Source organism: Panulirus ornatus, chromosome 58 (assembly GCF_036320965.1).
Source record: "Panulirus ornatus isolate Po-2019 chromosome 58, ASM3632096v1, whole genome shotgun sequence".
In the NCBI taxonomy this organism is placed as follows: domain Eukaryota; kingdom Metazoa; phylum Arthropoda; class Malacostraca; order Decapoda; family Palinuridae; genus Panulirus; species Panulirus ornatus.
Genome location: NC_092281.1, coordinates 3,243,795 through 3,269,869, shown reverse-complemented (window position 1 = coordinate 3,269,869; position 26,075 = coordinate 3,243,795). Strand labels below are relative to the sequence as shown.

The 26,075-nt window shown below is 43.7% G+C and overlaps 1 protein-coding gene across 3 annotated transcripts in view; it reads right to left on the bottom strand.

Annotated features, from left to right (window-relative positions):
• Positions 1–390: 390 nt before the first annotated feature.
• LOC139766849 (sushi, von Willebrand factor type A, EGF and pentraxin domain-containing protein 1) overlaps positions 391–26,075 on the bottom strand; it is a 152,275-nt gene continuing 126,590 nt past the window's right edge. The window contains exons 3-12 of one of the 3 annotated variants that reach the window (XM_071695801.1): positions 23,883–24,095; positions 22,359–22,576; positions 20,079–20,290; positions 18,317–18,525; positions 17,189–17,365; positions 16,420–16,599; positions 13,962–14,141; positions 8,840–9,145; positions 7,552–7,633; positions 391–3,149 (exon numbers count right to left, since the gene is read on the bottom strand). In XM_071695801.1, the coding sequence (XP_071551902.1) occupies positions 2,681–3,149; positions 7,552–7,633; positions 8,840–9,145; positions 13,962–14,141; positions 16,420–16,599; positions 17,189–17,365; positions 18,317–18,525; positions 20,079–20,290; positions 22,359–22,576; positions 23,883–24,095 (2,246 nt within the window). In that variant the 3' untranslated portion in view covers positions 391–2,680. The other 2 variants (XM_071695803.1, XM_071695802.1) reach the window with 2 other exon arrangements.

The following is a 26,075-nucleotide window of genomic DNA, read 5'->3' as shown; positions in this document are numbered from 1 at the left end:
AATAAGTCATTTATACATATAACTCTAAAGTTATAACAGAGAATCTCTCGCTAACGTACAAGTTACAGTGAGTATAACAAAAAAAAAAAAAAAAAATAAAAGGGACTTAACTATACACTACGACTAAATAACCAGGTTTTATAACAAACATGTAATGCATTCTGGGAATTCCCTTCCCTTCCCCTATCAGTAGGCTCTCAGTCCCACTGAAATGACCCACTGAATGTGTTTACATTGAGACAATGGGTCTCGGTGCCACTGAAACGACCCAATGAATGTGTTTACATTGAGACAATGGGTCCTGGTCCCACTGAAATGACCCTCTGAATGTGTTTACATTGAGACAATGGGTCTCGGTGCCACTGAAACGACCCACTACATGTGTGTACATTGAGACAATGGGTCTCAGTGCCACTGAAACGACCCACTGAATGTGTTTACATTGAGACAATGGGTCTTGGTCCCACTGAAACGACCTACTGAATGTGTTTACATTGAAACAATGGGTCTTGGTGCCACTGAAATGACCCACTAGATGTGTTTACATTGAGACAATGGGTCTCGGTGCCACTGAAACGACCCACTAGACGTGAGTACATTGAAACAATGGGTCTTGGTCCCACAAAACATTTTATTCTACATAAAGGAAAAAAAATCATACAATAGGAAATAAATAATTAATGCCTCCAACAGACTACATTCAAGAAATGCACAGACAACAACAGATGGCACTGTTGGTCCAGTACACAGTTGATAGAGATGGACGAATCTTTCGTTGGGTTATCCAGGATACAACGAAATGTGTTCCAGTTCCATGTTCCTAAGTGTGAACCCCCTTTTGTGTGTGTGTGTGTGTGTGTGTGTGTGTGTGTGTGTGTGTGTGTGTGTGTGTAAAGATGAATAAAACCGTGAATAGGAGAGTTGTTAGGGGGATGGGCCCAGCTCAAGAATGTACGAAAGATGGGTATGTAGAATTCGTGGTTTAAAACAGATTGTGGACAACATATCAACTGAATAAAATGGTTGACGAATACTTCTCCTCTCACTCAGTCTTAGAAACTCTCTTCTAGAATGGACATGGCCTCGTGAATTGGACTACTGTTGCCCTTACGATGAATGTCTCTTTCTCATACAGGACCACTGGACTGATTGATTACGTATATGGAAATGTCAACAGCTTAAGCCATCAGAGATAAGCTGATGCTTCGAGTTTACGAAACGGGTTGGTCCCTCGAGGTTATGAAACGGGTTTTGAGCACCAAAGCATCGTCTGTTCGAGGAAAATGACTCAGAGATATACTGAAACGAACAGTGACTCATTTTTCTTTCAGGGGTTTAATTTCTCCCTCACTTCGAACGACGAAGACTCATATCTACCCAACCAAATCTCACAATCTGTTTTGAAGACCATTATCCTGTTGATTATAAACATTCAAGGAAACTAATCACTGTGAAAAGGCCTTAGCAAAATGGCCAACGTCCGTGAACTTCATGTACGTGGTGATAATGAAACCGAACAGTGTAATGTGCAGGTTAAACTGTGAAATAACGTGGAAGGTGCGCACGCACAGGTCCGTGTTTGGTGTGTGAGGTGATGCTGGCGGAGTGAGAGAGAGAGAGAGAGAGAGAGAGAGAGAGAGAGAGAGAGAGAGAGAGAGAGAGAGAGAGAGAGAGAGAGAGAGAGAGAGCAGAGCAAATTCCCCCTACGTCACCAGACTTCGTTCAAAGGCCAGAAAGACCCACATAAAAAAAAAACCCATCTGGGAGAAGATGAACGCTGAATGATGAAGACAAAACTCGAGGGTGAGAGTAACAGAATACTTTCCCTGGCCAAGGGGTAATTCTAGTGAAACGCTGGTTCGTCCACCTCTTAGGGGTATGAAAGAAACCAATCAAATTCGATTATAATAGACTTTCCAGTGTGCCTAGGAGGCAAGCCCTCTTACGTCTCTTTGAGGAAAATGCATCAAAGTTGAAGTCGCGTATGTGTTTGTGTGACTCTGATCCATACAGTCCCGTGTCTTATGGTTCGCTACTGAGCCAGAAGACGCAACGCTACACACACACACACAGCATAAAAACTAACTGTACACCTTCACAGTGACTTAATATGACATACGGACGAAGCAATGTGAGAGTACACCAACCACTTGATGTTCACAAGTGATCGTTGTGAGACTTATCGTTCACATCGGTGTAGATTTAATGTTTATGCTGTGTGTATATATATTACAATTTCAGGCAAAATCGACCTTGAAGTCCATCACTCCTCACTTACCATGAGGAATACGTGGGACTGACATGCTCTCCTGAAATATATATTAATGCCAGTAATCATTCAGTACTGAAGTATGGAGGAGAATTCGGATCATGTCGGAGCCAAACTTGGTGTGTTTTGGTTACGTCACACACACGGCGCCACAAACGAGACAACAACAAGAACAACAAGAACAACAACACCATTTTCCCCAGGTGACCTGAAAGGAGTTGAGACTGGAAATGGTCGCCTTTGGGCCCTGGAAACTAGAAGAGTCAGTGTGTCCACCTCAAAATTTCCCCTTCTCCTCCTCCTCCTTCTCCTTCCTTCCTCCCTCTTCGCTCCGTCTGCCTTGTGTGCTTTGGTTGAGTCACTTTGCCTGCGGAGGGGGTAAGCCCTTCTCCTCCCTCCCCCCCATCCCCTTTAGTACTTCCTGCGCTCGCGATCGCGCCAGTCGCGGTCGTGGCGGTCGTGGCGATCGGCGGTGCGGTCGTGGTGGTCGTGGTGGTCGCGCTCGGCGTCGCGCGCCCCCTTGTGGCGGTGGCCGTGGTGGTGGTGGTGATGGCGACGCTTCTCCGGCCGCGTGTACATGGCTGCCACGTCGTTCACCGTCATTTCCGAGCCGTCGCGCAGGCCCTCGTGGCCGACGGAACGCGTGGATCTGAAGTCTGGTTGGTCCAGGGTCTCCGTGCGCCCCAGGCGTGGGTGGCTCCCTTTCTCCAGGTCGCCGCTAGGGGCGCCACCAGCACCACCGCCTCCTTCACGTAGGTTCTCCCACGCCCTCTTGTAGTACTTGTTCAACCCGTGGCCGTCGGAAGACGAGGAGTCGTACGAGGAGGCCGTGGCGTCGTCGCTGCGACGCACGTATTTCTTCGAAGGCGAGTGTTGCGTCCTGGTCGAATCAGTGGGGGAGAGAGGGAGTGGTTGGGGGGTTTGGGGTGTGTGTTTTGTCAACATTGTCATGACATCACATGAGCGCCACTCGAACACTCACATATGGGACTCATGACTCTACAGAGCCTGTCTCTCTCTTTCTCTCTCTTTCTTTCTCTCTCTTTCTAACACCTTACAAATCGCGGGACCTGTAAGTTAGAGTTAGTGAGCGTGTTAGTAGCTATCTAAACCTCGAAGGACTATATAGGCTACTGCTGTTGCAAAAGGGGGGGAATTTAGAATTAAGGAAAACAAAAATCAAAAAGGGGAAGAAGTTAAAGTCTAGTTATTTGAGGGTGTGTTAAGTTCCACCAATTGGGGATCCTAACCACGTAGAATGGCCATTCTTCTAAGTAGGAGCCTGCAGTCTAGGTCGTTCAACGACTTCATTAACACGATTAGAATCACTCTCTTACTACAGAGGTAAGTGGGTCATGCCCCGTGTCTAACTACCCGTTGGTCCAATTGGGCTGTTGCTAATTTCCTCAACTACAGGTCCCGCTTAAATCACCCAGAGGAAAGCCCATCACGTGGTAAGTGTCTTTGTCATCATATACATGCACCAGTCTCCTTCCTAACCACACACATTACTTGGATGGGTACGATATTGTCATGTATGTTCATAGGGTTCTGTACCCACATCTATGTCTCTGGTGACATATTACTGAGGTGAAGACACAGAGAGGGAGAGAGCTTCTACCAATAGACTGATGAATCTATTATCTATTCAGCGGGTTCTCGTGCAAAGTAGGAGGATAAAAAGGGAGATAACAAAGTACGATATCTGGTTTATTGACAGCATCAGATGTACGATAACCGTCCATAGAAAACGGCATTACTCTCTCTGTAGCTTCGACCAAAAGTAACTCTTAAGCCAGTCTAATTTCAAGCCCAAGACAAGGAAGGGGTAAGGAAGGAGATTCGAGTAAGCGCAAGGATGCATGATGCTGTTGTGCCATCTTACGTCATGCAAAGAGAGGAAGCGATTGGCATACCCAGTCGGAAAACCCTTTTCCTACGTGTGTCTAACGAAGTAACTACGTGGTTGATTGGCCTTTCCACCTTCAACCATGGGAGTGTCCAGACTACGTGTACAACCACTGCTTGTAAGGGAGGATCACAAGTGCACCATACATTACTACATCAGCAGGGGGGGCAAGCAAGAGAGAGTCACGAGTCCAATATATGATGTCCAAATACTAAACAATATATTTTGACAATAATAAATGTGGCTTAATAAACTATATATATACACATCAAGGCTCTTTTTTTATCATGTGGAATATTTGATAAATGTAATGGAAGACAGTATCAGTAAGCAAAAAAGTATACACACAAAATATAAAACAGTAATAAAGATATGATTTTCGTACAACTGATTCAGAAGTTTTTATTTTCTCTACACAAAGTCAACTTTATCCATAATCAAGTGTATAATTTGAACAAGAAAAAAAAAATATTGCATTCATTGGAGTAACAATACAGACATGTTGTGTTGATGTACGAGACCAGGGTCCCTTGCTTTATATATATATATATATATATATATATATATATATATATATATATATATATATATATATATATATATATTCTCTGAAGTACCAATTTTACCAGCATTCTCTAGGTTTGGTGCAGCTACTCAACAGCTTATTACATCTACAATAAAACCACCCTTAATCTCGAACATCAGACTTGAAAGCAAGGCTGTAAGAGTGCTTATAGAAAACGTAAAAATGTTTTATCTTTTAATAGGTTACTTTGATGAAGATCAAATCACCAGGCACTTGTTAGTCTCGGAGAAAAAAATTAGTTGTGGTGTGTGTGTGTGTGTGCGGTTCTCCATGGTGTCTGCCGGTATGCAAATGACAGAAGAAAAGGCATAGAGGCATTGATTCCTTTCCCCCCCCACCATCTCCCCCTCACACAAGATGGTTCAAAGTTCACATAGATGGATGGAAGGGACAGATGTATATGAAGAAGTCTTTCCCTTGCTCACACCAGTCGAGTCGGCTCGAGTCCACCCGTCGCAATATTACTATATTAATGATGATGGTCAACGGAAGGGTGATGGGAGGGAGGGTGTGTGAGTGTGGGAGGGGACGGAGGGTGTGTGTGTGCGTGTGTGTGTGTGTGCGTGTGTGTGTGTGTGTGTGTGTGTGTGTGTGTGGGAGGGGATGGAGGGTGTGTGTGTGATTGGGAGGGGACGGAGGGTGTGTGTGTGTGTGTGTGTGTGTGTGTGTGTGTGTGTGTGTGTGTGTGGGAGGGGACGGAGGGTGTGTGGGTGTGTGTGTGGGGGGGGAGAGTGAGTGTGTGTGTGTGTGTGTGTGTGTGTGTGTGTGTGTGTGTGTGTGTGTGTGTGTGTGTGTGTGTGTGTGTGTGTGTGGGAGGGGACGGAGGGTGTGTGTGTGTGTGTGTGTGTGTGTGTGTGAGTGTGTGGGAGGGGACGGAGGGTGTGTGGGTGTGTGTGTGGGGGGGGAGAGTGAGTGTGTGTGTGTGTGCGTGCGTGTGCAGAGGTGCGCGAGGTACAGAGCAAGAAGAAGGACGCACAGACGCCTCGGAGGAGGAGGTGGTAGCGCGCCCTACAGAGGCCGTCGCCAAGGGCGCGCCCGGACACATGCAGAAGTGGGCCTCTTTGGGAGGGGCCTACCTCGAGATGGGCGGTGCGCGTGGGCGCGCGGGCGGGCGCGGAGAGTTTAGTGACTAGAATAATAATCAGCTCTAGGAGTGGAGCGCGAGACCAGCTCCCTCCGGCCAACAGTCACATCGGGGAAAGGGAGAGCCAGCACCGTGTACCAGCGAGACCCAGGCGTCGAAGGAGAGGTCCACAGCGGTTTAGGGAGTCGCTTCGACCCACTGAGGGAGCACTAGTATCAGGTGGGCGGTGAACAAACACTAGGAGGGAGGGAGAGGCAATCCTATACCTCCTCCTTATGGGCATATACACTCCGTTTGACACAGACACACACACATATATACACACACACATATACACATATACACACACGTCGTGAACAGCACTGAGGGGGGCACACGACCTCTTCCTTACAGGTATATATATATACTTCCTTTGACACATATACACACATACACACGTCATGCAGTCACTCACAAAATGCAGTACTACACATACACACACACACAGACACATATATCCACAGAGACACACATACACATACATACACAAGAGGTACAGAGGGAAAATGATATATAAGACTTCTCGCATACCACAGAGTCTGAAATAAAGTTTACTTGTCATGTGTCTTTCTAGAAATAAAAAAAATATACATAGACATGCAGCAAATATTGATATATATATATATATAAACAGATATATATATAGGCTCAAGTGTCGTTAGCATACAGAGCAAGAGAGAGAGAGAGAAAAGGGGGGTGTAAACAAGCGCAAACAAAAACCACATTCACCAGGAATGAGAGAAAATATAAAGTGTCCGAAGAGCTGAAGTCGTCGGTACAAAATAGATCCAGCCATGATTTGGATGTGTCGAAGGAACGTCTTGGTTGAGGGTCAGCTTGGAGAAGGAAGAAGAGGAGGAGGAGGAAGAGGAAGAAGAAGAAGAGGAGGAGGGGAAGCCATGTGATGGTTAAGGGACTCTTGGTCAAAGGTTAAAGTATATGAGGGAGGGGGAAGGATAAGCTGGGTGGCCAAGGTATTGCAACAAGATGGGGCCAAAAACCTCATTAGCTTTGTATGAAACTCAGTTATCCATTTAGGTAACTGATTAACCAGGTGTGATAATGGGTTTATGTATGATCACATAACACCTCTAGCTAATACACGAGGGAAATGACTGATTAAAATCATTAACAACTTAAGACCTGGAGTGCTCATTAATCATAAAAGTATTAACTTAATGTTAGATGATATATATATATATATATATATATATATATATATATATATATATATATATATATATATATATATATATATATATACATAAGATAGAGAACAGGGACGAAAAGATGTTAAATTCAAGGATATAGTGATGATGTATATATATTGTATGAGGGTCCTGTCCAGTGTAGAACATTATACATCATGCAAGGAGGGAAACTGTGGGGAGGAGGGAGTGGGGAGAGAGAGACAGAGAGTGTGTGGGGCTGGTTGTGGTGTCTTAGGGGGAGACTGTGGGGAGGAGGGAGTGGGAGAGAGAGAGTGAATGTGGGGCTGGTTGTGGTGTCTTAGGGGGAGACTGTGGGGAGGAGGGAGTGGGGAGAGAGAGACAGAGAGTGTGTGGGGCTGGTTGTGGTGTCTTAGGGGGAGACTGTGGGGAGGAGGGAGTGGGAGAGAGAGAGAGAGTGAGAGTGTGTGTGGGGGGCTGGTTTTGGTGTCTTACCTCCTGACAAGGATGACAATGGTCGTAATCACAGCTGCCAGGAAGACGAAACCACCGAACACGCCTAGGGCGATGATGCCGCCTGCAAGGACACACGGAGAGACGAAAAGTTTACACATGAGTTTACATGAGGAAGACAGAGAACAAGAGGCCAAATTGGCCTCCACGATTAGGTTGTCTGGTCGACCCAAAAAAGAGGTATATTCTCACTTTTTTTGAAGCTATGAACGACTTCCCCCGTTGCTACTGCACATTGGACTTTCAGTGTCCCCGTTAACGCCGTCCTTGATACCTTTTATTTCTCATGGTTTTCTCAGAGTTTTACCCTGAATTTAGAAACTATTTGTCTAAATGACTTTTGAAGGTGTTTATCGTCTTAGTATTCATTACGTCTAGTTCATTCTATGATCTTCGTACGTGATTCACTCTATGATCTTCGTACGTGATTCACTCTATGATCTTCGTACGTGATTCACTCTATGATCACACACCATCTTCCAGCTGAAGATAAATGTAGTTTACGAAGAGTTTCGACTCATGGGGTTTAAAATAAACACACTGGTTTACCTTCGTTTCAGCTTAAACCAATGTAAGAAATCCCTTATAGCGTAAACTACCATTTTTGTACGTATAGTCTGGTTTCCACACTATGCCAAAAAGGTGGATTGGAACACTGTTAAGAATTCAATTATTTCAATTATCTATAATAGAATTATAGCAAGAATCTCTCCCCCATTAAAATACGATAAAAAAAATATGAGTTCTTAATAGAGTGATTGGTAGCAGTATGTTTACATGAACATATAAATGACCCAAACAAATAAATAAAACACATTTAGCTTTCGATTTCTCGTAGACCCCCCAAAAAATTTTTTGTGTGTTACTGTCACTAGATAAATCAACTCGCTACATCAACTATGAACTTCAAGTTGAAATGAATAATTGTGTTATTGTTTACTCGTCTGACGTATGTTTACGAGTAAACAAATAAAGATAGGGGAGTCGTTCACTTATGGCACATAAAAATGATAAAAATAATGAGGGTTAAAGACCAATTTTGTGTATGTGTGTGTGTGTGTGTGTGTGTGTGTGTGTTAGAATAGCTGCAGCTATTACACACTCACCAAGATGGAGCTTCTCCGTGGCCTTGGTTGTCTCCCTCCCTCCTCCCTCCCTCCCTCCTCTCTCCCTCACACACACACTCACCAAGATGGAGCTTCTCCGTGACCTTGATTGTCTCCCTCCCTCCTCCCTCCCTCCCTCCTCTCTCCCTCACACACACACTCACCAAGATGGAGCTTCTCCGTGACCTTGATTTCGCCTTCTTCCTTCAGGTCGTAGCTGGGGCCGTCCACGCTCTGGCCTCTGTCATCATTAATGTTATTAATATTATTGTTGTCACCGGCTGACAGTGTTGGCAGAATGGTGGCCAGCGGTGGGTTGTTTCCTTCCACCGTGTTGTCACCCACCTCAGCCAGGTATGGGGCTCGGGGCCTGGGGCTGCCACTTGGCCGGTTGGGGCGCCTGGGACGACCGGGTCTAGGGGAGCCAGAGGGCCTGGTCTCTGGTAATTGGGGCTTCACCGCTTCGTCAGCTGTTCGAGAAGGTCAGGTCAGGTCAGGTCAGTGGACGAGGGAGGTCACACACAAGAGGAAGGAACACAAGAAAATTCTACTAAAGGTCACAAATATATATTCCATTTTAGACTCTGATGTCTATAAAAACAGTCAGACCAAGGCTATATATATATATATATATATATATATATATATATATATATATATATATATATATATATATATATATATATATACATATATATATATATATACATATATATATATATATATATATATATATATATATATATATATATATATATATATATATATATATATATATATATATATATTACAAAGGATCACAATTTAACTTTTAACAATATATTCCTATGAGTCCACGGGGGCAAATGAAACACGATAAGTTCCCAAGTGCTCTTTCGTGTCATAATCACATCATCAGGGGAGACACAAGAGAAAAATATAAGTCTCCCCTGATGATGTGATTATTACACGAAAGTGCACTTGGGAACTTATCGTTTTTCATCTTCCCCGTGGACTCATAGGATTATATATATATATATATATATATATATATATATATATATATATATATATATATATATATATATATATATATATATATATATATACTTTTGTCTAATTATGAAGTTTTAATCCTCTTTAATCAACATAATACAAGCAATCTATTCTTAAAGTTGCTTTCCTAAGGCAAAACAAAAGCATATGGACACAATGTTTATGTGAATATGTGAGTTCTGTTATGATGAATGTCAAGTTCATATACAAGATATCATTAGTCAGGTGTGATAAAGAATAAACAAGATATAATTAGTTATTAGTCAGGTGTGATAACGAATAAAGATATAATTAGTTATTAGTCATGTGTGATAACGAATAATCAAGATATCATTAGTCATGAGTAATAAAGAATAATAAAGGTATTATTGGTCAGGAATGATAAAGATTAATCAAAAGTATTAAAGGAAAAAAAATAAGAAAAAGAAAAATGGAGACAAAATAATGGTTCCCAAGGAATGCATCACGTCACACAAAAAAAATTTTTTGTCATCAATTTTTTTTGTCATCAATTTTTTTGTCATCAATTTTTTTTGTCATCAATTTTTTTGGTCATCAATTTTTTGTCATCAATTTTTTTGTCATCAATTTTTTTGTCATCAATTTTTTTGGTCATCAATTTTTTGTCATCAATTTTTTTGCCATCAATTTTTTTGTCAATTCTTTTGTCAATATTTTGTCATCAATTTTTTTGTCATCAATTTTTTGTCATCAATTTTTTTTGTCATCAATTTTTTGTCATCAATTTTTTTGTCATCAATTTTTTTGTCATCAATTTTTTTTGTGTGATAAAGTTATTTTTATTTGTTGTTCAGTGACTTACATACAGCCACACCTGTTCATCACGCATGCCCCACATTCTCCACGAACGTATTAATCGATAAAGAATAAAAAAAAGGGGGTGGGGGACCTTATAAAAGGGGTGGGGTGTGTGGGGGACCTTAAAAAAGGGGGTGGGGGCCTTAAAAACGGGGTGAGGGGTGTGTGGGACCTTAAAAAAGGGGTGGGGGGGGGGTCTGGGAGGGACCTTAAAAAAGGGGTTGGGGTGGGGGGAGGGGGACCCTGTCGCTCCACCTGTCCCTAATGATCGCCATGGGTCTTTTAATTACCCCCCCCCCCCACCCCCCCATTTAACTCGTTCATTTCCCAATTATTTTTCGTCTGGTCAAAACATTCCATTCAGCTGTTCGTATATACATTTTCCCTCCCTAACACTCTAATTGCCATTTGAATTTCCCCTGTGGGTTGGCTACAGGTTGATTGCGCAGCCCTGGCGTGCGTGGTTCATAGTCAGCAACGTTAACCACCACATTACGTTTTCTGTGTGTATCAGGAGGGTACTACGTTTTCTTTATCACTGGAAAAGGAGGCTTTGATGTTATCCCGTACATCACCCACCTCACAGGCCCTCATTATCCACCTCACAGGCCCTCATCATCCACCTCACAGGCCCTCCTCATCATCCACCTCACAGGCCCTGATCATCATCCACCTCACAGGCCCTCATCATCCACCTCACAGGCCCTCCCCATCATCCACCTCACAAGCCCTAATCATCCACCTCACAAGCCCTAATCATCCACCTCACAGGCCCTCCTTATCATCCACCTCACAGGCCCTGATCATCATCCACCTCACAGGCCCTCATCATCCACCTCACAGGCCCTCCTTATCATCCACCTCACAGGCCCTGATCATCATCCACCTCACAGGCCCTCCTCATCATCCACCTCACACGCCCTCATCATCCACCTCACAAGCCTTCATCATCCACCTCACAGGCCCTCCCCATCATCCACCTCACAAGCCCTAATCATCCACCTCACAAGCCCTAATCATCCACCTCACAGGCCCTCCTCATCATCCACCTCACAGGCCCTCATCATCCACCTCACAAGCCCTAATCATCCACCTCACAAGCCCTAATCATCCACCTCACAGGCCCTCTATCATCCACCTCACAGGCCCTCCTTATCATCCACCTCACAGGCCCTGATCATCATCCACCTCACAGGCCCTCATCATCCACCTCACAGGCCCTCCTCATCCACCTCACAGGCCCTCCTCATCATCCACCTCACACGCCCTCATCATCCACCTCACAAGCCTTCATCATCCACCTCACAGGCCCTCCCCATCATCCACCTCACAAGCCCTAATCATCCACCTCACAAGCCCTAATCATCCACCTCACAGGCCCTCCTCATCATCCACCTCACAGGCCCTCATCATCCACCTCACAAGCCCTAATCATCCACCTCACAAGCCCTAATCATCCACCTCACAGGCCCTTATCATCCACCTCACAGGCCCTCCTATCATCCACCTCACAGGCCCTCTCATCATCCACCTCACAGGCCCTCCTCATCATCCACCTCACACGCCCTCATCATCCACCTCACAAGCCTTCATCATCCACCTCACAGGCCCTCCCCATCATCCACCTCACAAGCCCTAATCATCCACTCACAAGCCCTAATCATCCACCTCACAGGCCCTCCTCATCATCCACCTCACAGGCCCTCATCATCCACCTCACAAGCCCTAATCATCCACCTCACAAGCCCTAATCATCCACCTCACAGGCCCTCCTCCTCATCATCCACCTCACAGGCCCTCCTCATCATCCACCTCACAGACCCTCCTCATCATCCACCTCACAGGCCCTCCTCATCCACCACCTCACAAGCCCTCATCATCCACCTCACAGGCCCTCCTCATCATCCACCTCACAGGCCCTCCTCATCATCCACCTCACAAGCCCTCATCATCCACCTCACAGGCCCTCCTCATTATCCACCTCACAAGCCCTCATCATCCACCTCACAGGCCCTCCAACAATCATGAGTAGGTTTCTTGAAGTTATCAACTCCTCCTTTGTCTAACCAGACTAACCAAGTTTCTTTTAGACTAATCAAAAGATAAAATGACGCTGTCTAACACGACTTTGTTAATCACCTTCGTAATAGTAATGAGTAATGAGCAAACTATCGCACATGATCCATTAATCACCTTCGTAATAGTAATGAGTAATGAGCAAACTATCGCACATGATCCATTAATCACCTTCGTCACAGTAATGAGCCAACTATCCAATTGCCACTGAACGGTGATTATCTGACAGGATCAGATACATATAATACCATTCATAATTTATCTAAGGATGATCCACTTGAGAATAATTGTCCCTTTAAGGTAATTAATATCCATTATTAAGCTCAGAAAGTGGGAAAACAAGATTAATCACATCATAAAGTTAAAACTATTCTTTCCATTGATATGAACCATCCACCATTGTCTTGGACTAACGTAAGAACCGCGAGTTCTGCTGTGGTCTTCGCTGTATTGAGCTGACGTCATACGTTCGTATCCGTAGCGCATGCGCACTCTGGCGTCACAACATGTGACGTAAGATTCCTTTGATGTTAGACACCAAGAGATGGCAATTGTCCTTCCAAGCTAAACGTAGAGACTCAGCCATGAGCTACAGGAAGCTAGAATACCTACGTCTCTCGCGTCTAAGCTGAGGTCCAGCCACCACCAGTGGTGGTGGCAGAAGGAGGTGGACGTGGTGGTGGCAGAAGGAGGAGGACGTGGTGGTGGCAGGAGGACGTGGTGGTGGCAGGAGGACGTGGTGGTGGCAGAAGGAGGAGGACGTGGTGGTGGCAGAAGGAGGAGGACGTGGTGGTGGCAGAAGGAGGAGGACGTGGTGGTGGCAGGAGGACGTGGTGGTGGCAGAAGGAGGAGGACGTGGTGGTGGCAGGAGGACGTGGTGGTGGCAGAAGGAGGTGGCATTCTCATGAGACACCTCCTCACACCCATATCACCAGTGGGGGTGCATACACAGTGGTGGGCTACAGTGGAGCCCAGCGTCGCACTCTCTTAGGCAGAACCCGCCAGTGGCGTTGCCTTTTCCCTCACCTTCACCAGTGGGGTGAGTGAGGGAGTGTGTGTGTGTGTGTGTGTGTGTGTGTGTGTGTGTGTGTGAGTGTGTGTGTGTGAGTGTGAGTGTGAGTGTGTGTGTGTGCGTGTGTGTGTGTGTGTGTGTGAGGTGGAGGAGGAGGAGGAGGCTACAGTGGCAGAACCCGCCAGTGGCATCGCCTTTTCCCCCACCTTCACCAGTGGGGTGCGTGAGGGAGTGTGTGTGTGTGTGTGTGTGTGTGTGTGTGTGTGTGTGAGGTGGAGGAGGTAGCATGGAGGCCATGTCATTATCATTGGCCACACGGACGCCCTTCCTTGGGTCTCCAGTACCTTGACAGCGAGGTGGGTTCTGGTCGAAGGTCCCGCCAGCAGTGCAGGTGATGGAGCGCGGACCCACCAGAACGAACCCGCTCTCGCACGCGTGGGTGACACGCGCCCCAACGGAGACGTTGGGGGACGAGGCGTTCGAGGAGCCGTGGGGCAGAGGAGCAGGGGCGTCACACGTCACGGCTGTGGGATACAGTCCGTCACGCTCAGTCACAGGTTACGTAACACACACACACACACGATCAGTCTCATCACACTGTCTAACTAGATGGATATAGTGAAGGAAGGAAGTGGTTCTTCGTGGGGGGGTCACACACACATATATATATAGAGGGTTTCGAGACAGTTATGGGTTCTCGGTGACCTGATTACCTCGAAGTGGTTGAGAGAACAGGGGATCGAATCCCATCGACCTCTAAGGGGTTTAGATAGCCACTTCCCCTCGCCTTTATCTCATCTAAACTACTTTCCCTCGCCTTTATCTCATCTAAACTACTTCCCCTCGCCTTTATCTCATCTAAACTACTTCCCCTCGCCTTTATCTCATCTAAACTACTTCCCCTCGCCTTTATCTCATCTAAACTACTTCCCCTCGCCTTTATCTCATCTAAACTACTTCCCCTCGCCTTTATCTCATCTAAACTACTTCCCCTCGCCTTTATCTCTTGAGATAAGACAAGACCAAATGTCAAATTCTCGTTTTTGATAACTCACAGTATTGTAAAAAAAAATTTATTATCCCCAAAAAAACCCACCCAGAGAAAATTACCATCAGTAATTAACTCAGTAACCAGGTCATTCGATTGCCAGCGTCATGGAACGACCCTAGTCGTAATCACCTCAATTGAGGCTTCCCCCTAATTGTCTAACGAGGTCAATGGTGTTTGATCGTGTGTGTCTAAGAACCAATAGGGAGGGTGGAATGAAGCAGTCGTCTTGGACTTAACCAATCAAAGATTGCGTTTACTAATGACAGTTAGGTTTACTAATGAGAGATAGTTACATCCTGTTAAGAAGACTGTCTCAGTCATGGTGGAAACCAGTTTTGAGGAAAGGGATGAAAATGCCAACATTTTGGAAATGTCACAGCGTAGAGAGAAAAAATGCTAACGTATAGAAAATGGGAATATACAGAAAATGTCATAGTGCTGATGGTGCCAACATATATAGAAAATGTCAATATATTGAAAATGTCAACATATATAGAAAATGCCAATATATAGAAAATGTCAATATATAGAAAATGTCAACATATATAGAAAATGTCAATATATATATAGAAAATGTTGACTATCTTCACTATAGCTTGATCATTGAGATAAGAGATTTTGCCGAAGAACACAAGGGTTTCGAACAAGCAGAGTCCAGTGAAAGAACGAATGAAATGACCAGATGAATGAAGTCACGAAGGAAGAGGTCACATGAAGGAAATCTAAAAGAAAGAAAAAAATTGTCGCGTAGGTCAAAGGTCAAAGGTCAGACTTCCCTTCCCTTCGTCATGGATAAAAAAAACAGAATATCCAATTCACAGCAGACGAAGAAGATGAGGAAAAATTGGATCGGTATGAGAAATGTTCACAAAATTTAAAGTGATGTAAGTTCAAGACAAATTCAAGTGGTCATCAGTATCAAAAATTATCTTAAAGATGCTCACAAGAAATCAAAGTGAAGCAGACACCCCCACCAAAGACAACTGAAATGAGGCAAGTCAGTGATATACCACAAATAAGTCCTTTAAGACGGTCTGAAGATGCAATAAACAGTGGAAATAAGGCTTTACATGTATATTTCATGGGTTGGGGAAAAAAAAGTGCATTTTCAGTCTTGTAAAACAAGCTATGAAAAGATAAGAATTATCGCAAAGCTTTGATTAAGATACAATATATATATATATATATATATATATATATATATATATATATATATATATATATATATATATATATATATATATATATATATCATTTGCTGATAACCATTAGGAAAATGAAAACACGATAAGTTCACAAGTGCACTTTCGTGTAATGATCACATCATCAGGAGAGACACAAGAATGAGACAGAAGATGTAGAACAGTCAGTTAATATACATTATTTCACAATGGCGTCTTAGCTACGTCTCTTCCTTGTATATCAACCGAATGTTCTACGTCTTCTGTCTCATTCTTGTATCTACCCTGACGATGTGATCATTACACGAAAGTGCACTTGTGAACTTATCGTGTTTTCATTTTCCTTATGGTTACCAGCAAATAATATATATATATATATATATATATATATATATATATATATATATATATATATATATATATATATATACACGACAGAATAGCAAGATCTCAATAGGTGGACAGACCCTGGAGTTCTGCATGAGTGAGAAAGTGCCGGTGTGTGTGTTGTATGTGTGTGTGAGTGTCGATGTGTGAGTGTGAGTGTGTGTGTGTGAGTGTGTGATCTACCTTCACAGCGCGGTGGTGGGCCATTCCATCGCTCGTCGATGTCGCACACGAGCTCGGGTCTGCCGATGAGTTTGAAGCCCGGCTCGCACTGGTAGTGGACTACACTGAGGTAGTGGCGTGTGCCATTGAGCAAGGTGTAGCCACCGTGGCGAATGGGGGCTGGCATGCCACACTCCAGGTCTAGTGGGAGAGATACACCGAGAGATACACATACATATACATACACCAGTGCGTTACAAGAGGAAAAGGTAAATACATTATTGTTTTGTTGGTAAATACATCTTTCTTTTGTTGTTTTTACGTAAATACATTTTTTGTTTTTTGTTTTGTTTTTACGTTATCAACAAAGACGTGGGAGTGAGTTAAGTGGTAAGGTGGCTTTCACCTTGCTCAAACACACAGACATCCAGTGTGGCAATGGAGTGTGCTACACTCACACACACACACACACAAACACATACATACACTTACACACACACTCAGACATTCACACACACACACACACTCTCTCTCTCTCTCTCTTACACACACACACACACACACACACACACACTCTCTCTCTCTCTCTCTCACACACACACACACATACTCTCTCTCTCTCTCTCTCTCTCTCTCTCTCTCTCTCTCTCACACACACACACACACTCTTTCTCTCTCAATGTCCTACCTCGACGACCCTCAAATATCCTACATCAACACGACCCTCAAATATCCTACATGTCCTAGGGGGGGACGAAGAAGGGCCCCCCTACAGTGTGGCTAGACTTACATCTACAAGTGGGTGGGAATTCGTCGAAGAACCCGGAGTTGAGGCAGGATCTTGTAGCGGGTCCTATAAGAACATGGCCCGGGTCACAGCGATACTCCACCTCGGTGCCCACATTGTAAGTGGCAACCACCATGGTGGAGTTGGGTGGCTGTTCGGGCTTCCCACACGTCTGTGGACCTGAGGGTCAAAGGAGGTGGTTAGCTATGGGGTCGGAGGTTGGGTGGGGGTTGTGTGACCTTGATATCAGGGGTCAAAGAGAAAAGGGACAAGTCGAGGATGACCTCGGTGTTGGAGGTCACAGAGGAAGGAGGAGGTCAGCTTGGAGGATGACCTTGATGTTGATGACCTTGATATATATATATATATATATATATATATATATATATATATATATATATATATATATATATATATATATATATATATTTTTTTTTTTATACTATTCGCCATTTCCCGCGATAGCGAGGTAGCGTTAAGAACAGAGGACTGGGCCTTTGAGGGAATACCCTCACCTGGCCCCCTTCTCTGTTCCTTCTTTTGGAAAATTAAAAAAAAAAAAAAAAAACGAGAGGGGAGGATTTCCAGCCCCCCGCTCCCTCCCCTTTTAGTCGCCTTCTAAGACACGCAGGGAATACGTGGGAAATATTCTTTCTCCACTATCCCCTATCCCCAGGATATATATATATATATATATATATATATATATATATATATATATATATATATATATATATATTTATATATATTGGAAAGGATCACAATTTTGCGCGTGATCAAGATATTCCTATGAGTCCACGGGGAAAATGAAACACGAAAAGTTCCCAAGCACTTTCGTGTCATAATCACATCATCAGGGGAGACACAAGAGAGAAATATCAACTGACTGTTATATATATATATATATATATATATATTATATATATATATATATATATATATATATATATATATATATATAATTTCTATAAGCTATAACGTGAAAGATAATGAATTTGTATACGATTTTGGACTGTTTACGTCAACGACGTCAGCTCATTGGCTGGCGAAGGAGGGATCTCAGCCAATCAGAAGCCCCGCCTGAAAATAGCATAGAAAACTGGAATATTGTTTATATTTCCTTGTGCTTACGATGTTGACAGATGAAGTTAAGGTCGAAATTACAGTTGGTATCGGACCAGAGCCAGCCCTTCGTGCCGTCGAACCGGGCGCAGTTCTCGTTGCCCCCAGGAAGGTTCCAGAAGGACACCGTGACGTCACGACCATCGATCCACTTCCAGTTGTTGACGTCATCGGGGTCACGCACGGCGCCCATCCAATACTGCCCATTCGGGTCACCCCTAATTAACGGCGAGAGGAGAGGTTAATTACGTTAATGAACCTGTCTCATCGAGGGTGAACTATGGTAGTAAATAATCAAGCCCCAAACACAATATCTTGCCTTAAAACATTGTGCTAATTTCTACACAATTGTGTATTTGTTTATCCTCGAGTTTATATGTATTTGTTTTGCTGTGTGTGTGTGTGTGTGTGTGTGTGTGTGTAATGTTCTTGCTATATAATTCTCTTTTGCTAATACCTGTGTTGGTGCTGTAGATTATCCCGCTGCCAATACCTGTGTTTGTGCTAATACCTGTGTTTGTGCTAATACCTGTGTTTGTGCCAATACCTGTGTTTGTGTCAATACCTGTGTTTGTGCCAATATCTGTGTTTGTGTCAATACCTGTGTTTGTGCCAATACCTGTGTTTGTGCTAATACCTGTGTTTGTGCTAATACCTGTGTTTGTGCTAATACCTGTGTTTGTGCCAATACCTGTGTTTGTGTCAATACCTGTGTTTGTGCCAATACCTGTGTTTGTGCTAATACCTGTGTTTGTGCCATTACCTGTGTTTGTGCCAATACCTGTGTTTGTGTCAATATCTGTGTTTGTGCCAATACCTGTGTTTGTGCCAATACCTGTGTTTGTGCCAATACCTGTGTTTGTGCCAATACCCGTGCTTGTGCCATTACCTGTGTTTGTGCCATTACCTGTGTTTGTGTCAATACCTGTGTTTGTGCCATTACCTGTGTTTGTGTCAATACCTGTGTTTATGTCAATACCTGTGTTTGTGCCAATACCTGTGTTTGTGCCATTACCTGTGTTTGTGTCAATACCTGTGTTTATGTCAATACCTGTGTTTGTGCCAATACCTGTGTTTGTGCCAATACCTGTGTTTGTGCCAATACCTGTGTTTGTGTCAATACCTGTGTTTGTGTCAATACCTGTGTTTGTGCCAATACCTGTGTTTGTGCCAATACCTGTGTTTGTGCCATTACCTGTGTTTGTGCCATTACCTGTGTTTGTGCCATTACCTGTGTTTGTGCCAATACCTGTGTTTGTGCCAATACCTGTGTTTGTGCCAATACCTGTGTCTGTGTCTATACCTGTGTTTGTGCCAATACCTGTGTTTGTGCCAATACCTGTGTTTGTGCCAATACCTGTGTTTGTGCCAATACCTGTGTTTGTGCCATTACCTGTGTTTGTGTCAATACCTGTGTTTGTGCCATTACCTGTGTTTGTGTCAATACCTGTGTTTATGTCAATACCTGTGTTTGTGCCAATACCTGTGTTTGTGCCATTACCTGTGTTTGTGTCAATACCTGTGTTTATGTCAATACCTGTGTTTGTGCCAATACCTGTGTTTGTGCCAATACCTGTGTTTGTGTCAATACCTGTGTTTGTGCCAATACCTGTGTTTGTGTCAATACCTGTGTTTGTGCCATTACCTGTGTTTGTGCCATTACCTGTGTTTGTGCCACTACCTGTGTTTGTGTCAATACCTGTGTTTGTGCCATTACCTGTGTTTGTGCCATTACCTGTGTTTGTGCCATTACCTGTGTTTGTGCCATTACCTGTGTTTACGCCAGAGTTCCCAGCTGAGGAAGCCCTGAAGAGCTGGGTTGGTCTCGTCCACCAGCGAACCTCCCCGGCTGCGACAGAACTCGAGGGCGTCGTCGAAGTTCCTGGGCTGCTGGTTGTAGAAGATGTAGCACTTGCCGTTGTAGGTAGCCGTGCTCCCTGGTGGCTGATCGCGGAAGGAAGGACAACGCTCGATGGGGAGTGCCTGTGTTGTGGTGGGAGAGGGTGAAAGAAAAACCAGTGACGGTGGTGTTAACTGGGAAAGTGGGACACACAAAAGCGAGCCGATGGACCTGATGGGTCTATGGAGACGTGGTCTGTTGGAGGAGGGATAGTATAGGGTAAAAGCCAGACAACAGAAGACCTGATGGTCTCTGGCGAGGTTATCTGTTCATGGACAGTAATAGTATATTGGGGGGGTCACTGGAAAGACATTTAAAGATCTGTTGGTCTATGTGGGGGGGTCACAGGAGATCCGTTGGTCTATGTGGGGGGGTCACAGGAGATCCGTTGATCTATGGGGGGGGAGGTCACAGGAGAATCGTTGGTCTATGGGGGGGGGGCACAGGAGAATCGTTGGTCTATGGTGGGGGGTCACAGGAGATCCGTTGGTCTATGGTGGGGGGTCACAGGAGATCCGTTGGTCTATGGTGGGGGGTCACAGGAGATCCGTTGGTCTATGGGGGGGGTCACAGGAGATCCGTTGGTCTATGGGGGTCACAGGAGATCCGTTGGTCTATGGGGGGGGGGCACAGGAGATCCGTTGGTCTATGGGGGGGGTCACAGGAGATCCGTTGGTCTATGGGGGGGGGGTCACAGGAGATCCGTTGGTCTATGGGGGGGTCACAGGAGATCCGTTGGTCTATGGGGGGTCACAGGAGATCCGTTGGTCTATGGGGGGGGTCACAGGAGATCCGTTGGTCTATGAAAAGGTTATGTGCCGAAGGAGATTAATAATATGTGGGAGGTCAGTGGAAAGACAGATTACATATGGTCTTTGATATCGTTAACCGATGGAGGAATGAAGAATGTAGGAGCATCCTACATTCTTCATTCGTGCGATGAATGAAAACATGGCGATAAATCTATCAATTAACATGTGTATGAAATACAAATTTATGTTTGGTGATGCCACAGACGTAGGGAGACATTTTGCGAATGGAACCAGGAGTTGACTGGTTGAAGATAACTTTAAAATAGACAGAACAACACTGAAAGAGGAAGTTGGTTCGAGATTGAGTAGATGTTTCTGGGAAGTGAAAAGCGTTAGTGTAAAAGTATACACTGTTCGATAGACAGGTGAAGGAGGGAGGGAGGAACGAAAACAAATATAAAATAAGATTTTTCAGAGGATGAGGAAGTGATAAGAAATATGTAATATCATAAGGAAGGTTGAGGGTGTGAGGTGTGTGGTATCAACTGGGAATAAAGAAATGCGCGAAGCTTCAGTTTCAGTGGAAAAACATGTTAGAAATATGCAATATCATGAGGAAGGTTGAGGGTGTGAGGTGTGTGGTATCAACTGGGAATAAAGAAATGCGCGAAGCTTCAGTTTCAGTGGAAAAACATGTTAGAAATATGCAATATCATGAGGAAGGTTGAGGATGTGAGGTGTGTGGTATCAACTGGGAATAAAGAAATGTGCAAAGCTTCGGTTTCAGTGGAAAAACGTGTTAGAAATAAGATGAAGATTGGCAATTAAACAAAGGAATAAAAGAGAGAAAGAGAAAAAGAAATATAGTTTGATTCTTTAGCTTAATTTACCTTGGGTTAGGTTATATATCTGTCAATAATTAAGGCAAGAGAACTCAAGAAAACTTTAAGGTCCAGCAAAAGGAAACTTTGGATCGAAAGGTGTACGAAAAAAGTAAATAAATTCAAAGAACTAGTGAGTCTGGAGCCAGTCTGGCGGCGAAATGAGGTTTACATGAAGGGAGATAAACAGTTGATAAAATATGTCAAAACCAGCTTGTCTGTCTATATGACGGGCCTAACTACTGTCACAATCGTTCATACTCGTCGTTTTGACGTCAACAGGTCATTAACTATGCCTCTTCCACTGCCAGTAGTGAAGAACAAGCAGGGGGGGCCATCTTAAGAATAGTTAAGTACCCAGTCACCATCAAGGACTAAGTAAAGAAAACGCATGACAGAAAACGTGTTATTGAACAGCTAGGGACTAACTAGCCTAGACTAGAAGCCAGCTAGAACAGTACATGAGCGACCCAAGGAGCAGCCAGTCTACCAACTGGTCGACAGAATAGACAAGTCACCTGGTCGGTGTAGACGAAGGCTTCGCAGATGGAGAGCTGGACGCCTGGGGGGCTCTCGAAGTGGACGCTGACGAAGGCACCAGGCATGGGCGGGTTGCAGGGCAAGAACAGAGGACGACCCTCCTCCAGGAGGCCATTGAACCGGTTACAGATGGGGTTAACGGCCAGGTCAGGCCTGTTGTTGCCTACCCTCACCACGATGGTGGCTGGCTGGTCACCTGGAAGGCGAGTAAGACTTGATGAGAAGACGTGGTTGGTTGATCCTAAAGTAGTAAGATCCCTAAAGGCAAAAATAGAGGGTTGGTTTCTCGCTTACCTCACACCACCTCCTCCTGTTATCACTTAAGACACTTGGTCTTTTGATGTAAAGTCTGAAGACGTCACACATTACACTCGTTCGTTACCTGGTAAACACTTCGTTACCTGATGTAGGATGAAGGTGGTAGGAACCCCACATAACATGACCTTCTGTACGTCAATGTGTCATACAACTTCATTTCATGATACGAGACTTCCTCGCTTCTTGATATTCGCAAACAAGGACAAGTATTTGCAATTCATTTCTAAAACTTTGACAGTAGTTAGAGAGGCTAATTATACTTGAGGATTTGATAAGATAGCTTCATCGATATGAGAGAAATTCAGTGTATCAATTGGCTGTTACATTCCCATATAATTTCCTTTAATGTATCAATTATCAAAGCTTGATTTAAAGATAAGGGATAATCAAATATTCAAAACTACCTTATTTCTATAATTATCTGGTCAATTATAAATGTGAATAGAGTTCGTTTCTAGATTGTCTACGGTAGATGATAAAGGACAAAAGTAGATTATCAAAATCAGAAAGGGTGAGGAACATTGGTAAATGATGAGGAATATAGTTATCTAGTCTGTGCTCAATGTGTCACAGACGCCAGATGGTGTGAGCACAACACGTCTATGTATTACCTGCTATGTCATGTGATGAAGTATGTGTCACATTGATACGTTTCGAAACGTTTCAGATTCGAAACGTATCAATCAATCAAAAGCCTTGAACCCTTATGGGGTATGTAACAACCTGGACTTTTTTGACCCTTACGGAACAGGTCAAAGGTCAAGACATCCAGTCAAAGGGTTGTACTGTTGTACTCAATGGCTTACGTTGTAAATGTGGCCATCAAACACAATAGTACATACCTTGAGTACAGAAGTACAACCCTTTGACTGGATGTCTTGACCTATGACCTGATAATACTGAACAATGTGTATTCGTTTAACTGTTTTGAAGACCTGTTGAAATGGCATAGAAAAAGGTCAAAGACCCTTAGAAGAAAAGACTAGTAAAGTGCTAGTTAAAATGTAAACACGACCTTCAGGAATGCATGTGGATGGAATAGCATGTCTTACTTTACAATGAGCCCAAGAGACCACAATAAATCCTAAGTCTTCCTTAGTCTTTCATGTGAGAGGCATCATTGTTTATCTTTTCTCTGCAGGTGGCGTGCCCGAGGGTTGGCTGCGTGATCCCCTCCCACTCACCACAACAGGATTGGCCGAAGTCGAGCCGGACCAGCTGAACCATGTATGGCTCCAAGAGGTTCACATACCACCATGGTTGCCTCTCCCGGGTTGTCAAAGTACACGTCTCGCTGTTGAAGGTTGTGGAGCTAGACCCATCCACAGCCTTCTGTGGGATCCCTCCCTCGCTCACGGTGGACTGCATGGGGGCCTTCCCAGCCGCCACGTTCAGCACTGCGGACAGGAGGAGGGTAAGGTTAGCACACATACACACACACTCTCAAGACATGATCATGTATAAGGATAAAATGGAAAGACTCGCTTACAAAGGCTGATTATAGACAAATTCAAATCAAAACACAGACAAGCAAATAAATCTATAAAATCAGAGATAAAAAACTCATATCGATTCGCATAAACATACGACAAAGACCTAAATCTAACTCATCTGTAAGGTGATAGTCACATCAAAACAAAGACATAACAGAGACGTAAGGGTCAAAGTCTCAACTGCGGCTTCTAAAAGCCGTCCAGACTTACACAAGACGTGTGGGAGAAGCAGCAGTTGTGAAGGGTTCAAACCACAGCCAAGATTGGTCCGTGAACTACACACATCTCTCCTCTACACTGATCAAAGCAGGACTGTCGTACGTACTTACCTTGTGAACACGGAATACGTTATAGTCAACTGAAGCCCTAATCAAGGCAACCCCATTAACGCTATATATATATATATATATATATATATATATATATATATATATATATATATATGTATATATATATATATATATATATATATATATATATATATATATATACATATATATATATATATATATATATATATATATATATATATATATATATATATATATATATATATATATATATATATATATTCCTATGAGTCCACGGGGAGAATGAAAGACGATAAGTTCCCAAGTGCACTTTCGTGTAATAATCACATCATCAGGGGATATATATATATATATATATATATATATATATATATATATATATGTATATATATATATATATATATATATATATATATATATATATATATATATATATATATATATATATATAATGTGTGTGTGTGTGTGTATGTGTGTGTGTGTGTGTGTGTGGACGTGTATGTATATACATGTGTATGTGGTGGGTTAGGCCATTCTTTCGTCTGATTCCTAGCGCTACCTCACTAACGCGGGAGACAGCGACAAAGTATAATAAAAGAAAATATGTATATCTGCCTTAGCCTGAGCCAGGTACCCATTTCATCGACCATACCCCCAGGAGTGGATGAACAGCTGGGCAGACTGTGGACCGACTACCGCAACCAGAATTCGAACCTATTATGCCATGCTCGACCGTGTCAGAAACGCTGACCACTTCGCCACGGGACTCCATTTAAGTCGTTGTGAGAGCAATAAGCTGGAGAATATTCCTCTCACTGGGCAAGTTCGAGGTTTGGGCCTTCCCTTATTGGGTTTCTGATCTGTGTGACTCGATCTTTCTCTCATTATCTTCCTCATACTCCTCCTCTCCTGTATGCACCTTTAACCATGTTACTATACATCTTCCTCATCCTCTCATTTCCACCACGTATCTTCCTCATCCCCTCATTTCCACCACGTATCTTCCTCATTCTCTCATTTCCACCACGTATCTTCCTCATCCTCTCATTTCCACCACGTATCTTCCTCATTCTCTCATTTCCACCACGTATCTTCCTCATCCTCTCATTTCCACCATGTATCTTCCTCATTCTCTCATTTCCACCACGTATCTTCCTCATTCTCTCATTTCCACCACGTATCTTCCTCATCCTCTCATTTCCACCACGTATCTTCCTCATTCTCTCATTTCCACCACGTATCTTCCTCATCCTCTCATTTCCACCACGTATCTTCCTCATCCTCTCATTACCACCACGTATCTTCCTCATCCTCTCATTACCACCACGTATCTTCCTCATCCTCTCATTACCACCACGTATCTTCCTCATCCTCTCATTTGTTCCTTGCCCCTCATGATGGCGCCATGGCGTCATATGTGGCGTGAATCTTGCCATACAAGATGGAGTTGTGTCTGGTATGTAAACACACTTTTCCTGTCTGCTATGTAACATTACCGACCTGAGGGGGGGTCATCTCTCTATCATTAAAACCGACTTGGTACTAAAAGCGATGTACGTTCAAAACCTACAAT